General features: G+C 37.0%; 1 protein-coding gene across 1 annotated transcript in view; it reads left to right on the top strand.

Moving 5' to 3' along the window:
* Window positions 1-839: 839 nt before the first annotated feature.
* The window catches only part of LOC150107321 (E-selectin-like), a 280,274-nt gene continuing 264,987 nt past the window's right edge, over window positions 840-16,126 (top strand). Inside the window, exons 1-3 of the mRNA XM_090391789.1 lie at window positions 840-847; window positions 941-999; window positions 6,320-6,529. Coding sequence (XP_090247915.1) covers window positions 840-847; window positions 941-999; window positions 6,320-6,529 — 277 coding nt within the window. The remainder of the gene's footprint in view (window positions 848-940; window positions 1,000-6,319; window positions 6,530-16,126) is intronic.

Genomic DNA, 16,126 nt, shown 5'->3' with positions numbered 1-16,126 from the left:
TCCATGCTCTTAAAAATGAAATAGTATGTTTCAATTTTAACTAATAGTGTTAAGTTTTTCACTCAGAGGTGAATTGTTTTGTAAATCGTGTATTGGAATAAGTAGTTATTATTTATTTATTTTAGTGGGACTAAAGCACAGATTTAAAAAAATGCAGTTCCATACTTCAGTGGAGATACTTTGACTCCATTAACATTAGTCATTGGCCTCTATATACAAATACTTAGTCGTGAAAATGCTCCGTGGGCAAGCTTTGTTTGCTTTCACTTGGATAATGGATAAACCAAGAATATAATTTTTTGACATCTTCAATGTAATTTATAACCAGGTGGAAAAACTCTCAACAATAATTTTCATTGCCTGGGGTGAGACGACTGTTCTTGCTTATTGAAGGCTTAAAGGTTCGTTCTTGAAAAAGTACTATTCAGTAATCTAACTGCAGTGGAAAATCCCTTTGTTAGTTGGATAATTGAGAGGGTCATTTAACCCCCTACTGGTGAGGTGGATGAAATAGCAAGACCAAATTGCACTTTTTATCCATGTTATTAAATGTGTTACAAAATTGTATCCAGATTTAGCTTTGTGTCTATAGACATCATGGCTGGTTGGGGGGTTAACAGAAGATAAGCTACATGGTCTTGTAACAGAAGCTGGTTGACACTAACTCAGTTCAAGGGTCAGTTAATTGAGGGTTTGATTATTTGAAGGATGGGTAATCGAGAGATCATTGTATTTTGTCTAGAGCTGTGTTACTAGTTTCTCTAAGCAATAGTCCATCCATTAGTTTGGTGGAATTCACATTAAAATTAAAAAAAAAAAATTGTGTACTGTTTTCTTACATGTTTTCGTAAGTTATTGCCTGTTGCATGATATTAATATTAAACAATACAGTATTTTGATATTATAATACTAACAGAAATAATTTTAATTTTCTGTCAAGCTCACCTGTCAGAATATGTCAGCCAGAAGGGAAGTGGAATGGTGAAGTCCCATATTGTGGTATGTTTTTGTTATTATGCTTCTTTCCTTCTCAGATATAAGCAAGAGTTTGATTTAATATGAATAAACAGTATGCAAGATTAAACAATGAAATGCCAAGAAGTACAGTACATGCTGATATACAAGAAAACTGGGCATATAAGATAACCCCAAAATTTATTTTTAAAATGTTTGTTTTCTGCTATATTTGTCTATATTGACTACAAATTTTGCATTTACTGCTGACAACTTCTTACATGTATACTTTTGCTTTCATATAATGAGAATTTAATCATAGGCATAGGAGCAGACAGAGATTTGTCTGATGGACATGATTGTGTGTGAATGTAAATTGAAAGTAAGATGTGTGGAGAGAAAGAAATAGAACTTCTGAGAACAGAGATTGAAAGAATGAAGACCGAGTTGAGAAGGGAGAATGAAGATATCAGGATGACAGAGAGGTTGTCTAACATGAGAAGAACAAGAGTAGGTGTAAGAGAAAAGCATCAGACAGCAAGGGAGAAAGGAAGGAGAGAGAATGGGAGAGGCAGTGGAAGAGAGAAAATTTGCAGAAAGTCAAGAGAGTGAGAAGCAAGGGATAGCTAGAGAGAGAGAGAGAGAGAGAGAGATGAGACAAAGGAGAGAGAGAGAGAGATTGGAAGCTGTTAGATTCCGTGATGCTAGTGGGAGAAGGATGAATGAATCTGTTTGGACTGTCATGTATGAAGATTTGATGATTCAGGATATGCAGAGTAGAGTCCTAGAGGAGTGCTTGCCTGGTGGAATGATAGAGAGCATGACATTGGCAGAAAAGTGGGGTGAAAATGTGGAGGAGATGTTAGTAATGGTTGGAATGAATGACCTGGGAAGTAGTGGGAATTGTGTAGTGCGAGATTTGAGATTGATGTTGGAGACAGTGCAGCAGAAATGTGTCCAAGGAAAGATAGTGTGTTGCTCTGATATGATAATGCGAAGTGGAGGAGAAAGCAGTAATAGCGAATGAGATGATAGAAAGAATATGTAGGAAAAGAGGTCTGGAAAATGTGGATGTGTGGAGTATGTTTGAGGATAGAAGACAATTATATGCAAGAGATGGATGATATTTGAATGCAAAGAAGTGCAGGCATTTGGTGGGACTGTTGTTTTCTGGGCAAGTGAGTGTATCAGAGAAAGGAAACTAGAATTGCACAGATGGTATGTAGCAGGGATGACCTTATGTGGAGATAGTGACTTGAGAAATGAGAGGATATATGTTATATTACAGAGCGAGGTGAAGGGGAGTAATAATGGCTATAAGAATACTGGCAATGCACTGGTTTTTCTGTATACAAATGCTATAAGCATTAGTAATAAAGGGAAGTGAATCAATGTCACAATGAGTTTGTGGCATTGATTGACTCAGCAAAATATGGTAGGAAACTGGAGCTGTAGAAGAATCCCACTATGTGACAAATAGGAGGAGAAATGATAGTGGGCAGATTACCTTACTAGATGGAGATGGGAATTGGGTGACCTAAGCAGATGATGTAGTTGAACGATTTAATGGACATTTAATTAGAGTGTTGCATCCTGGTATAGCAGGCTATATTCTTAGAAGCATAATGAGTGATGAAGCATTAGAAGTGAAGTGAAGTATGTGAAGGAAGAGGATACATTCTAAATACTGATTACACTAAATGTTACTAAGGCAGGGGGAACAGGTGGAATTTCACCACATGTATTACGGGAATCTGCATGGAAGTAACTCTGCCATTAGCTTGGCTGTTTAATGAAAGTCTTGCAAAGGAGTGCCTGCACTCCTTTGCAAGACTTTGGACAGGTTCTTGGAGAGGAACCTGTCCAATTGCAAACCATATATTTCAGCATTATATTTCTGCACATATCCCTTTCTTACAGAAGGCCTGATATGACTGGCTGCCACCCAAGTGATCACTTTATGGTCACTCTCACCAATTGGAGGAACATTTGACACCTGATTTAAATTAACAACATCCTCTGATGGGATAATCAAATCCATGACCCTTTTATCATTGTGTACCCTCTGTTATGTGTTACCTAAGGTAGTTGTCCCTCAAAAACTCAAGCAGTTCATCCTCTTGCCCCCAGATGATATCTCTTCATTCCAATCTATATTACCATAATTAGAATAACCCATACTGATCAGCCTCTTCTTATTAGTCAGTTTGTCCAATTTGTCTATATATTTCCTTCTCACTACCAGTTGTATAGCAATACCCATGTCCTATTCACCTCCACCTCACAGCATACCGCTTTAAAACCACTGCCATTATTTGCATCTTTACCCTTTCTGCCCTGTCTATCTTCATGAAAAACATGATGTGGGTACTTCATGGAGTCAAAAGACTCATTGTGGGAGATCCACACACTATCCATTAACAATACGTACATCTCCTTAAACTTATTCCTTATTGGGGGTGGTTCCCCAATAATTCTGATAATCATTCCACTCATTCACCATTCTCCAAGTAAAGAATCTAGTCTGCACACTCTTACTAACTACATTCTTAGACAACTTCCAAGTGTGATCCCTTGTTTTCCTCCTACTTCCCATGTATTGACAACAGTGGCACACTCAGGATTTAATATCTTGGGGGGGGGGGGGAGCACTCAAGATTTAATCTTGGGGGAGGCCAAGTTGAGTAGAAGATTTGAGAATAGACACTATGCATTGCATACGACCTATGACTGAGTATCTGTAGTGATCGCCAATACATGAAACCTGTGATCTCTGGCCCAGCTCGGGCAAATGAGGTAGCACTCGGTCCTCCTGAGTACTATTAATTTTGTGATTAATTATGTGACCGCTAATTCATAAGTAGTATAGAAAGAGAAGACATGACAAACATAAATTAAAAATTAATTTTAATTAGGAAAAGATTTTTGGAAAATTTTCTAGTGTTTTTTTTTTTCCTTTTTCTTTGGGGAGGTCCGGGCCCCTTGGCCCCCCCCCCTCCTTGGGTGTGCCACTGATTGACAAATTTCTTTTGTGTCAATCTTATAGAATCCCTTTAGTAACTTATAAGTTTTATCATATCCCCCTCTCCTCTGCCTGCCAGGTAAACTCTGCATTCCACACACCTTCAGTCTGTCCTCATAGGAAACATTCCACAGACTGTCACGAGCTTGGACATTTGTCTATGAATCCTCTCCACCACCTCCCAGTACCCTAGAAATGCAGTGACCAAATATGTGCACAGTAGTGAACATGATTCTCGTCGTGATGGGAGGAATCTTTATCTGGACGATTTCAGTCAAAGGTGAGTTAGCTGATCTCATACGGAGGTAGCAGGGTTTTTTCTCCCGGAAACTCGGGTTTTTCATCCCGCATACAGACAAATCGGCCCTTCAGAACATACGCAATTTACAGACAAAAAATACTAGTTGTGGTGGGTGATAGATGGCGTTGATGGAGATGATTTGTAGTAGAAGTTCGATGTAGTGGTTGAGACAGTTGTAGGTATCCTCCTGCGATGTCTTCGGACTCCTTGGAGGTGTCAGGAATAATAATAATAATAATAATGTGGCCAAATCATAAAATTGCCTTATAAAGAGGGATAATAACCTCCCTATCTTTACTTGTCAGTGTGTTCTTCAGCATCTAAGTAATCCTCTGAGCTATTTTGCCAACTCTTGCAATATGTTCTGAATTTCAAATCTCTCTCTCAACTATCACCAAAAAATAATAATAATATTGTTATTTTTAAGGTGCGTCACATTTAACACTAGCTAAGAAAGAAAAGGGAAATAGGCCACATTTTAAAGAAATAGTTCATTTAGTTTTTCTTTAACCATCATTACTGAAAAGTTGACCTCATTTGAAGGATAATTCTTAATTACTCTGGGGGAAGACAAGTAATTTCAAAAATAACCTTCTACCTGAAGTATTCTATATATTTAATGCTGTTTACTCATGCTTTATGATTATTATTATTACTTCTTTTGTAAGGAAGAAAATTCTATCTCTTTGGATTTTGCAAAGGTATTTCACAAGGTGCCACATGACATGTTGGTTTTTAAGTTCAACATGTGAGTTTAGATATTAGATTAGTGGAGTGGATTGGATTGGTACATTGGCTTGGCTTTCTAATTGATGTCAGAGTTTTGTATATGTGAGGGAGGCAGTATCAGGAAGTAGGAAGATTACAAGTGGAGTTCCACAGGGTTTACTACTGGGACCATTACTGTTCAATCTTTAAATCGATATTGTTACTGGACTACAGGGAGATATTCAGTTGTTTGCAAATGATGTAAATCTTTGGAGGGTTATAAGTAATAGTGCTGATGGTTTGACTCTTCAGGAGGATTGGAATAAGCTGGAAAGGTGACCACATGAATATGGATGTCATTCTAATGCTACTAAATGTAAGGTTTTGAAATTTGAGATCCACAAATAGGATGCTTCATGCTCACTAGTGGAGTTGTGCTGGAAGAAGCGGAGGAAGCAAGGCATCTTGGGGTGATTGTAGATAGAAATTTGGAGTTCTGAGGACATATTGCAGAGGTTATGAAGACAATTCAGAGAATTGCTGCAATGTTGAGGAGGACATTGACCATGAGAGATAAAGTGTGGTGGTCCTATTGCATAAAATTTTTATCAGACCACATCTGGATTTCTGTGCTCAGAATTGGTCACCAGGATTTGAAGGGGATGAACTAACCATGAAGAGGGTGCAGAGATGGGTAACAAAAATGATATCAAGACCATACAATGTTGATTATGAGGGTAAACTGAAGGCATGCAGACTGTAGAGTTTGGTGGGTAGGACACAGGTGGAGGGGACATTTAAGATTGAGACATTTATGATGTTGAAGGGTTATTATTGGATTAACACTGAGGAGATTTTTCATATGTTAGAATGGCCAAATCATAAAAGGATGGACAAGAGACCATCCTTAGAGGTTACTAAAGAAAGTATTGAACGAAAGGATAAGAAATGAGGGTTTTTTTGCATTGGGAGTTAGCAGGAGAGTGTGGTGAAAGTACAAATGATGGATGAGTTTAAGGAGTGGTATTATAGACTTTATATCAACCAGTGCTAAACTCACAGGATTAGTCTTGTGATTTCATCCAGGTCAAGAATATAATAATAAATAATTTATTTAGGTTTTAATATTGCATATTGTAAGCCATCTAATTAGTCAATTTTGATAAGTTATGAGCTCATATTAAGGATAATACTGAATGACTCTTGGGAAAACAAAAACTTTTGAAAATAGCTTGCTAATTGAAGATATTCTGTAAATTAATGTTGTGCTTACTTATGCTTTATGATTATTACTTCTTTTATAAGGAAGCAAATTCTTATATCTATTTATTTAGGTGTTAATATTGCATATCGTAAGCCATCAAATCAGTCAAGCACAGTAAGAGGTGGTGAATCTAATCATGCAAATGACGGTGACCATCAAACTCTTCATAAGCATAAATATTGCAGTGAAACTAAACTAGAGTTTTCTCCATGGTGGTCAGTAGATTTACTTCAACCTTATGAAATTAGAGTTATAAGAGTTCTTACGAGAGGATGTTGTGGTAAGTTATTATTGTTGTTTTACAGTAATCAGTATATTCCTTTACATGAACCATCCATATATTTGTTTAACAATAACAACTTTGCTCCTTTTTTTATGAAAGCATTTTAACAATAAATCAGTTGTAACCTGGTGCTTAGATTTGTTTTCTAAATTCACATCTGCACTAAATTAAAATGCAACTTCTGATATTCTTTTCAGTCATTTTATCTGGAGTGTCTCTCTCAGAACTCATATATGGAATTGAGCAGATGAGGGCAATATTATTTATGAAGGCCAGCATGTATTTGTAAAAGGGCTCTCTTATTTTAATAAAAAAATTGCTTCTTTTTGTTATCTCTTTAATATTTTGTATCTTGGGTTTTTGCAATACATATCCTCTGAATTCAGTTCATAATGCTTACTACATTTCAGATATTTTATTCATTTCTCTATATCTGAGGACATAGAGAATATCCTCAGAGGGAGTAACAAAATGTGGAATGAGAGAGAGTGAGGAATTGCAGAAAGAAAAGGAAGTTCAAGTTGATCTGTTACATTTATATAACAATGGAAGGATTAGGAATAAAGGGACAGATCTTGTGGCTTCAATCAAGTCATTTGGTCCACCAATCCTTGGTGTCAGCAAAACATGGTTGATGAAATATGATGGGAATAGAATACATTTCAGACTGTATTTTTGAGAAGAAAAAGGATAAAAGAGAGGTATATATGCTGATACTAAAAGTTGATGAAATATTGCAATAATAACATTAGTAGTAAGGAAGGATATTATTGGGTTTATTTTATTACCAATACTGGTTTTTAAGCTCGTGATATTGAAACTGATTTTTTGTATGATTGTGTTGTCTTTTGTTAGGATTTTATTGTCTTGTATTATATCTAGATGTATCAATCGTATTCAACACGGTGGCCACCAATTCGAACATGTTTTTGCTCAGCCCGCCACTGCTTAAAAGACTACATTATTTATAGTGTTTAAATGGTGCATAGTTTATGATTTTATGGCTTGTTACACATGTGGCATGTATGCATCCCCCGTTGTTTAAGAATTTTGCAGGATTTAGCTGCTGCTAAATCTAGGATTTAGCAGCAGTGGAGATACTGCTTTGGATATGGATGAAATTCAATTTGTGGATACCAGTAGTGTGTTGGAAAGTGGAAAGAATGTGAAAGGTGTATGCATTGACCTTGGGCAGTGTGGGAGAGGGAGATAGTTTGTCTGATGGCCATGAATATGTGTGTGTTAATGCCAATTGAAAGCAGTATGCGTGGGGAGAGAAATAAAACTGCTGAGAAAGAAGACAGAAGGAATGAGGACTGAGTTGAGGTGGGTGAATGAAGATATTAGGAAGCTAAAAAAGGTTGGCAAGTACAAGAAGAATGAGAGTAGGTGTGGGAGAAGGGCATCAGAGAGCAAAGAGAGAGAGAGAGAGGGAAGGTGAGAGAATGAGAGACAGAAGAAGAGAGAAAATTGGAGGACGTCAAGAGAATATGGAAGCATGGGACAGAGATGAGAAGGAGGAAGTTAAGTAGGAGAGAAAGGAGAGGGAGATTATAAGAACTAAGAGTCAAGGATGCCAGTGAGAAAAGAATGAATGAATCTCTTCAGAGTACATATATGGAGATTTGATGATTCCGGGTGTGTGCAGAGTAAAGTGCCAGAAGAGCGCTTGCCTGGTGGAACAATAGAGAGAGTGTGGCATTAGCAGTGAAGAGGGGGAAAATGTAGAGGAAATTATAGTAATGGTTAGTACAAATGACCTAAGAAATTGTGGACGGACAGTTCATCACGAGGAAAAATCATTGTGGGGAATATTCATCACAGGAAAATTCATCGCAAAAAAATTTCCTGAAAATATTATTTGCTAGAAAATTGAAACGATATTGCATTGATACTGATATATGAAAAGTAAATGCAATGCAAGATAAATTTCTCAAAATATAGTTTTTTATATATTTATCTATTATTTATTTAGATTTTAATTAGATTTTCATATTTTTATTCTTATACAGTGAAAGTAATATTTTAATGATTGGTGAGTTTCCTAATTTCTGTTTCATCCTAAAAAGTTATAAATATTCTTTCTTACTTAGATACTACAAGTTCTATTGATGAACTACTAATATTTTCAAAACAAGAATCGGGTGGTTTAGGGAGAAAGGCCATCATATTTAAGAATATTCGGAAGATGAGGTGTTTCAGTTATTGAATACACATGTATTTTGAAAATGACTCCACTTTTCCTGCATAGGAAAGATATGTTGTACTCTGTCAACTCGCCCCAATAGGGATGGGAGAGAAAAGGGAGGAAACTCCATACGAATAAAGAAATAAATTGTTCACAGAGCTAGTTTAAGATCATAGCTGTACTTTTGAGTAATTATATTAAAGAAAATGATAATAAAATTACATAAATGTTATCATAATAGCATATGATATCAGCATAGGTTAAATTGCCTCTGCGACTGCAATACTAGTCTTTATGCAATAACTAGTAGAAGTCAGGAATTTCCAGTTCCATTCTTTTGAATTTTGAAAAAATACTGATATTTCTTTTATAGGTGGATGCAATTATTTTGTAAATTAATTCTGCCTAATTATCCCAAACCTCAAAATTTCTGATTCATAATACTTTTCTTATTATTGAAAATTTATAAATTATCTGAAGTGGTTTCTTTGTACCTTTAATGTGGTGAATCACCTTTTGGGAAGAAAAACAGAGAGCAGCAATGTTGCATTGTTATTCCACTATTTTTTTTTTTGGGGGGGGGGTATATTTTTATGGCTACTACCAACATGTACTACATGTACTATAGCTGTACAACAATGGGCTGGAAATGGAATGTTCTTTTAGCATTGTGGTTATTTTATTTACTTTTTGTTGTAATTTTTGTTCATTTTAACCTGGTTTGGAAATCCTGCTCAAATTTCATGATCAAACATGGAAACCACTGAAGCTACTTCAGGCTTCCAATTAGCAGTGCTTCGAAACCTGCCATACCCATTGCAGGTTTCGAATTCACAGCTCATTGGTGGGAGAGGGTATACTATCTAGTCGGTTGTTAATGACATGATATTTCTGATTACAGTACAGTTTATTTTTGAACAGCTCACAACAGAAGTAATTAATTACATATTTCACTTTGGGAACATGCATGTATATATTTTTTTTCAGTAAAGAAGACAAATATAAAATTTAAAATTTCTTAGTGTCATAAAATATTAGTATTGGAGGTAAAGGTAAGCACTAGTATTGCAGCTGCAGATGGCAATTTAGCTTATGCTGAATTACATAATGATGATAGGATTTATGTAATTTTATTATAATTTTCTTTAATATAATTACTTAAAAGTGCACCTATGATCTTAAACTAGCTTCTGTAAACGATTTCAGCATACAAGATGTTTTTACTGTGCAGGAAAAGTGCAATGATTTTCAAAATACACATGTATTCGATAACTGAAACATGATGTGTTTCAGCATCACCTTCTGAATTTATTCAGATAAAAAAATATATCACACCTGGATGAATGTCTAAATGCACAGAATAGAAAAATAGTGAACAGTTAGAAGAATAAATATTCTTAAATATTGTGCCCTTTCTCCTTAACTATTCTCAAATATTTTATTCTCTCTAATAACTATTCTAACTATAAATAGAAATATGTTAATAGAAATATATAAATAGTTAATTATAAATATTAGTTGGAAATAACTATTATCCCTAAATATTTTTAGATATGGTGCTCTTTCTCGAAGAATTTTCCTGCAGTATATTTTTCGCGATGAATTTGCCCCACGATTAATTTTCCTTGCGATGAAGTTTTCTGTGATGAATTGGGCACACACAGAATTGTGCAGTGTGAGATTTGAGGTTGATGTTAGAGATAGTGCAGCAAAAATGTGGTTCAAGGAAAGATAGCGTGTTGCCCCTGTATGATAAGGCAGCTTACAGGAGAGCAGTGATAACAAATGAGATGATGGTGAGAATGTGTAGGAAGAGAGATCTAGAATATGTGGATGTGTGGAGTACCATTGAGTATAGAAGACAGTTATATGCAAGAGATGGATTACATTTGAATGCAGGAAGATTCATTCATTTGGAGAGACTGTTGTTTTCTAGGCAACTGAGTGTGTCGGATAGGGAAACTAGAATTGCATGGGTGGAATGTAGCACAGATGGCCTCAGCTGGGGATAGTGGCTTGAGAAATGAAAGGGTGTACACTATATTGCAAAACCAGGTGAAGAATGAGGTGAGTAGTAATGGCTGTAAGAACACTGGCAATGCACTGGTTTTTCTGTATATACAAATGCTAGAAGCATTAGGAATAAAGGGAATGAGTTTGTAGTACTGATTGACTCATTCTCTCCAGAGATTGTTGATATCAGTGAAACTTGGTTAACTGAGGAGGTTGTTGTAACAAGGATAGAAATCAAAGGGTTTAGCATATTTCATCAGGATAGGGAAAGTAAATGTGGTGGTGGAATTCTGCCCTCTCAGGAAGTAGAATCACAGTGGAAATATCAAATGTCTATAAGACAAGATATTTAGTTGGGGATACTGTTATACACCAGGGAATATAGATGGTGATGAGCAGGAAATGCTTAGTCAAATTGGTTTGGCCAGTACAAAGTGAGTGGTCATTATTGGGTGGAAATATCAAATGTCTATAAGACAAGATATTTAGTTTGGAATGCTGCTATACATCAGGAATATAGATGGTGATGAGCAGGAAATGTTTAGTCAAATTGGTTTGGCCAGTGCAAAGTGAGTGGTCATTATTGGGTGGAAATATCAAATGTATGTAAGACAAGATATTTAGTTGGGGATGCTGCTATACATCAGGGAATATAGATGGTGATGAGCAGAAAATGTTTAGTCAAATTGGTTTGGCCAGTGCAAAGTGAGTGGTCATTATTGAGGGGGGGGGGAGCTTAACTATAGTAATATAAACTGGGCAGAGGAGGCAGCATTTACTACTAAGAAAGAGAACTGAATTTTTGGATTTCTTGAGGGATGATTATCTTAGGCAGCATATGGTGGAGGGACCATGAGGATGAAAAGTTTTGGATTTGGTCACAGCATCAGAGGATATATTTGTGACTGAGATGTCATACTTCCATCCAGTTAGTGAGAGTGAACATGTAGTCCTGACTTGGAGGAGGAATGGGAATGTACTGGTATTAAGGCTGAAGGAATTTATGTGGGATTATAAAGCTGACAACTATCATAGACTTAGAAACCAGCTTTCAGCAGCAGTACAATGGATGAAAGAATTTGAAGTAATAGAAGTCATTAGTGCATGGGAGATACTTAAGAAAAGACTGTTTACATAGACAGTGGCAGATTGCATACCTCAAGTAAAGAAGATAAAGCAATTTGTAGTCAAATGGATAACAAGAGAATTGCAGATGAAAAAGAGATTATGAAAGACTTAAAAAGAGAGAGAGAGGTGAAGAATAGTTGCATGAGGAATGTAAGGCTCAGGCTGGGAAAGTGACTAGTATTGTAATGAGAGAAAAATTAGAATATCAGAGGAGATTTGCACTGCAATTCATGGAGAATTCCAAAGAGAGTGTTTGCTTTGTGGTGAGTAGGAGGAAAAATGATGATGGTCAGATTAATTTGCTAATTTGAGATGGGGCTCACGTGACCAATGCAGATGACATAGTTGAGCTATTTAATGATCACTTTGTTCCATCTTGGTACAGAAGATTTTATTCCTAGAAGGATAATGAATGTAGTGTTAGAAGTGAATTAATTAATTCCAAATACTGAGTATGCTAAATGTCAGGCATTAAGGGAATGTGCTGTGGAACTAACTATGCCATTGACTTGACTGATTAATGCAATTCTTGCAATGGGACAGGTTTCTAGAGAGTGGAAGGAGCATAAGATAGTGCCATTTCATAAAGATGGTGGTAGAATGGATGTGGAAAAAATAGGCCTGTTTTTACTTCATCTATCATTGTTAAGATTTTGGAGAAATTTGTAAGAACTCATATATGGAATTGAGCAGATGAGGGCAATATTATTTATGCAGCCCAGCATGTATTTGTGAAAGCGCTCTCTTGTTTTAGTGATGTGGTTACCTTTTACAATAGAGGAAACAGTTGGAATTGAAAAGGGTTTTAAAATGAATAAGCAGAAAGGGAAATGGCCCCAGTCTAGCATTGAGAGATCACATCGAGTGGGTGGTATCAGTGGAACTATCTGTAGATCCAGAAATGAGCTGTTGTGTTTGTATACAAATGCTAGAAGTATAAGAAACAAGGCAGATGAAATGGTTGCATTAATTGCGTCTGTTCACCCAAAGAATGTTGGAATAAGTGAGACATGGTTGGAAGAGGACGACATCCTAACAGGAATAGAGATGGAAGGGTGTGATGTGTTTCGTGAGGATAGAAAGGGTAAAAAGGGAGGAGGAGTACTATTGATGATAGAGAAAGAGTTATGTCCATACAAAGTAGAGATGCAAGAGGGAAATAGTGCCAGTGGTTTTGAGGCAGTATGGTGTGAGATACAGGTGAATGGAATCAAATACTTGGTTGGATGTTGTTATAGACCAGGAAATGTGGGTGGTGATGGTGATAATGAAATGTATAATCAAATTAGCCAAGCAAATAAGAAAAGGGTGATCGTTATGAGTGATTTTAATTATGGCAATATAGACTGGAATGATGAGATAGCAACTTGAAGTAAAGAAAATGAGTTTCTTCAGTTTTTGAGGAATAACTACCTCAGACAGTATGTAACAGAGGGCACACGAGGATTAAGGGTCTTGGATTTGGTCATCTCATCAGAGGATGTAATTATAAATGAGGTGTCAAATCATCCACCAATTGGTGAGAGGGACCGTGAGGTGATTACCTGGGTGTTTGCCAGCAGTGTGAGGACCTCTGTGAGAAAAGCCTATATGTGGAATTACAAGGGGGGTGATTATGAAGAGCTCAGGAGACAGCTTGTGGATGTAACATGGAATGAGGAGTTAGCTGGAAAAGAGATCAATGCAGCTTGGGGAATTTTCAAAAACTATCTAGTAGATGCAATATCTAAATATATTCCAAGGGTGAGAAAGTTAAATAAAGTACGTATGAGATTGGATGAATAAAAAGATTAAGCATGCAATACAGATAAAGAGGGCAGGAGGAAGCATAAGCGAAGTGGAAATAACCAATTCCATGAGGGCTACAAAGACCAGGCAAGGAGGTGACTTGGTTGGTGAGGGTAGCTAAAGAGAGGTATGAACAGCAGTTAGCTAATGAAGCCAAAATGAATCCTAAGGAGTTCTTTCGATACGTAGCCAGCAAAAGAAAGAATGATTATGGAAGGATCACATTGATTGGAGAAAATGGTATAAAGACAGCTGTTGCAGAATGTGTGGTGGAGATACTTAATGAGCAGTTCATACAGGTCTTCCAGTCTTGTGAATGTGACTGGAGAGATTGAGAGCAGTAGATGATGGGGAGGAGAGAGTGACTGTAAGTGAACAAGAGGTGTATGGGGAGTCGGGTAAACTAGATGTTAATAAGGCTGTAGGACTTGATAATATATCGCCATGTATTCTGAAGGAATGTGCCAGGGAGTTGACACCTGTCTTGACATATTTTTTTTTTTAATATGAGTCTTGCACTTGGTCAGGTCCCTAAGCAGTGGAAGGAGGGCAAGATTGTGCCACTTCATAAAGGAGGTGATCGAACTCAAGCATTAAACTATAGGCCTATCTGTGTGTCAGGTGTTGTGGTTAAGTTGTTGGGGAAGTTTGTGAGAACTAGGATCCAGAGCTGGGTTGACAACAATGGTATCATCTTTGATGGACAGCATGGATTTGCTAAAGGAAGTCATGTTTTAGTAATCTACTTACTTATTACAATAAAGGACTGCTTCCTTGGACAGAGGGGAAGGATACACAGTGATATACTTGGATTTCGCAAAGACTTTTGGTAAAGTACCTCATGACAAGTCTGCAGTCAAACTAGAGCAGATGGGGTTGGATATTAGATTGGTGCATTTGATTGGAGATTGGCTGTCTGATAGGTGTCAACAAGTTGTGTGTATGGGGAAGTGATGTCGAGGAAAAGGAAAGTCACTAGCGGAGTGCCTCAGGGATCTGTTTTTAGGGCCATGACTGTTTAACTTGTATGTTAATGATATAGGTGAAGATGTGGATAGAGATATTCAGTTGTTTGCAGATGATGCAAAGTTGGGACAACTATGAAGAGTAGTGAGGATGTTGTGACCTTGCAGGAAGACTTGAATAAATTGCGTGATTGGGCACAGAAATGGGGATGTGAGTTCAATGTTGCAAAATGTAAGGTTTTAAAATTTGAAAACAAGAAGAAAAGAAAGAAGGAAAGAAAGAAAGAAGGGGAGGGAGACCAGTGAGTCAAACCGGTCCCGTGAACACACATATCTACAGACATAGGGTAGGCCGGGAGGGATAGGGCTAACCATCTTATCCTCAGGTTACAGTTGCAAGAATAATTACCTCAACACAGTAAAGGTAGAAGAGTAGGATTAAGTAAAGTATATTAACTATAGACTGGTCTTCCTCCCCTTATTTCTTTCTTTCTTTTCTTTTTATTCCTTCTCCCAATGCTATTAGAGTATTCCACGGCTAGGAGTGAATCTTTCCTATTTTGCTATTTCATTTTGTCTTATGCAGTATGAGTCTGTCTCACCTAGAAGGCGGACATCCCAACCCACCATGACAACGTGAATTGGGGAAGAAAACTTTCCAGATATCTGAAATGGGCCTCTGCAACCCTGCCACTTTTTTTATCTTGCAGTGACTTCATTCCAAAATGCTAATATGGCTCTGCCTTATAATAAATCTCATACTGTATTGACTGTCATGCAGAATAATCAGAGCCTTGTTTAAGGCTTAGGCAGAGGGTCCTGTTCGAGACTATATTAAAATCTCCAAAAAAAAAGTCAGTGATATTGTGAATGAGGAATGCAGAAGGTATAGGATTAATCTTAGAGGGATTTCCATAGGTACATGGAATGTTTGGAGTCTACAAATGGATACTCTTGATGTTGTCTGTAAAGAGATGGGAGAGGTGTAAAATTGGCATCCTGGGAATTACAGAGACCAGAAGGTCACTTCAAAAGACAGGATGCTAAGCTAGTTGTTTATTCAGGAGGTGATTCAAAGCATCACAGGGTAGCTGCGATACTGAAGACAGTTCAGACAAGAGCTCTTCTTGGTTATAACCCTGTTAATGACAGGATACTTTGTATTAGACTTAAGGTTCATCCTTCCAATGTGTCAATTATGGTAGTTTATGTACCCCACAGATATAGGCCTGATGAGGAGAGTGAGGAATTCTATGAAAACTTACAGACTGTTTTGGACTGCCTACCAAGAAGGTATGTACTTTACATCTTGGACTTTAATGCAAAAGTAGGAAAGAGTATGAGCTTTAGGCCTGAGGATGTGGCATGTTCGGTCTGGGTGAACATAACACCTGTGGTGCAAGACTGTTGGAATTTGCTCATGCTAACAGATTAGTTATTGCCAATACCTGCTTCCAGAAATACCCACGATGGTCCTGTACTTGGACCTCTAACATTGATTTGTCAAGGCAC

The sequence above is a fragment of the Typopeltis vanoorti genome, chromosome 4, assembly GCF_054136105.1.
Source record: "Typopeltis vanoorti isolate ZY-2024b chromosome 4, IOZ_Tvanoo_1.0, whole genome shotgun sequence".
NCBI lineage: Eukaryota > Metazoa > Arthropoda > Arachnida > Uropygi > Thelyphonidae > Typopeltis > Typopeltis vanoorti.
The sequence above is the reverse complement of the archived record's forward strand: the minus strand, read 5'-3'. Positions and strand labels throughout refer to the sequence as shown.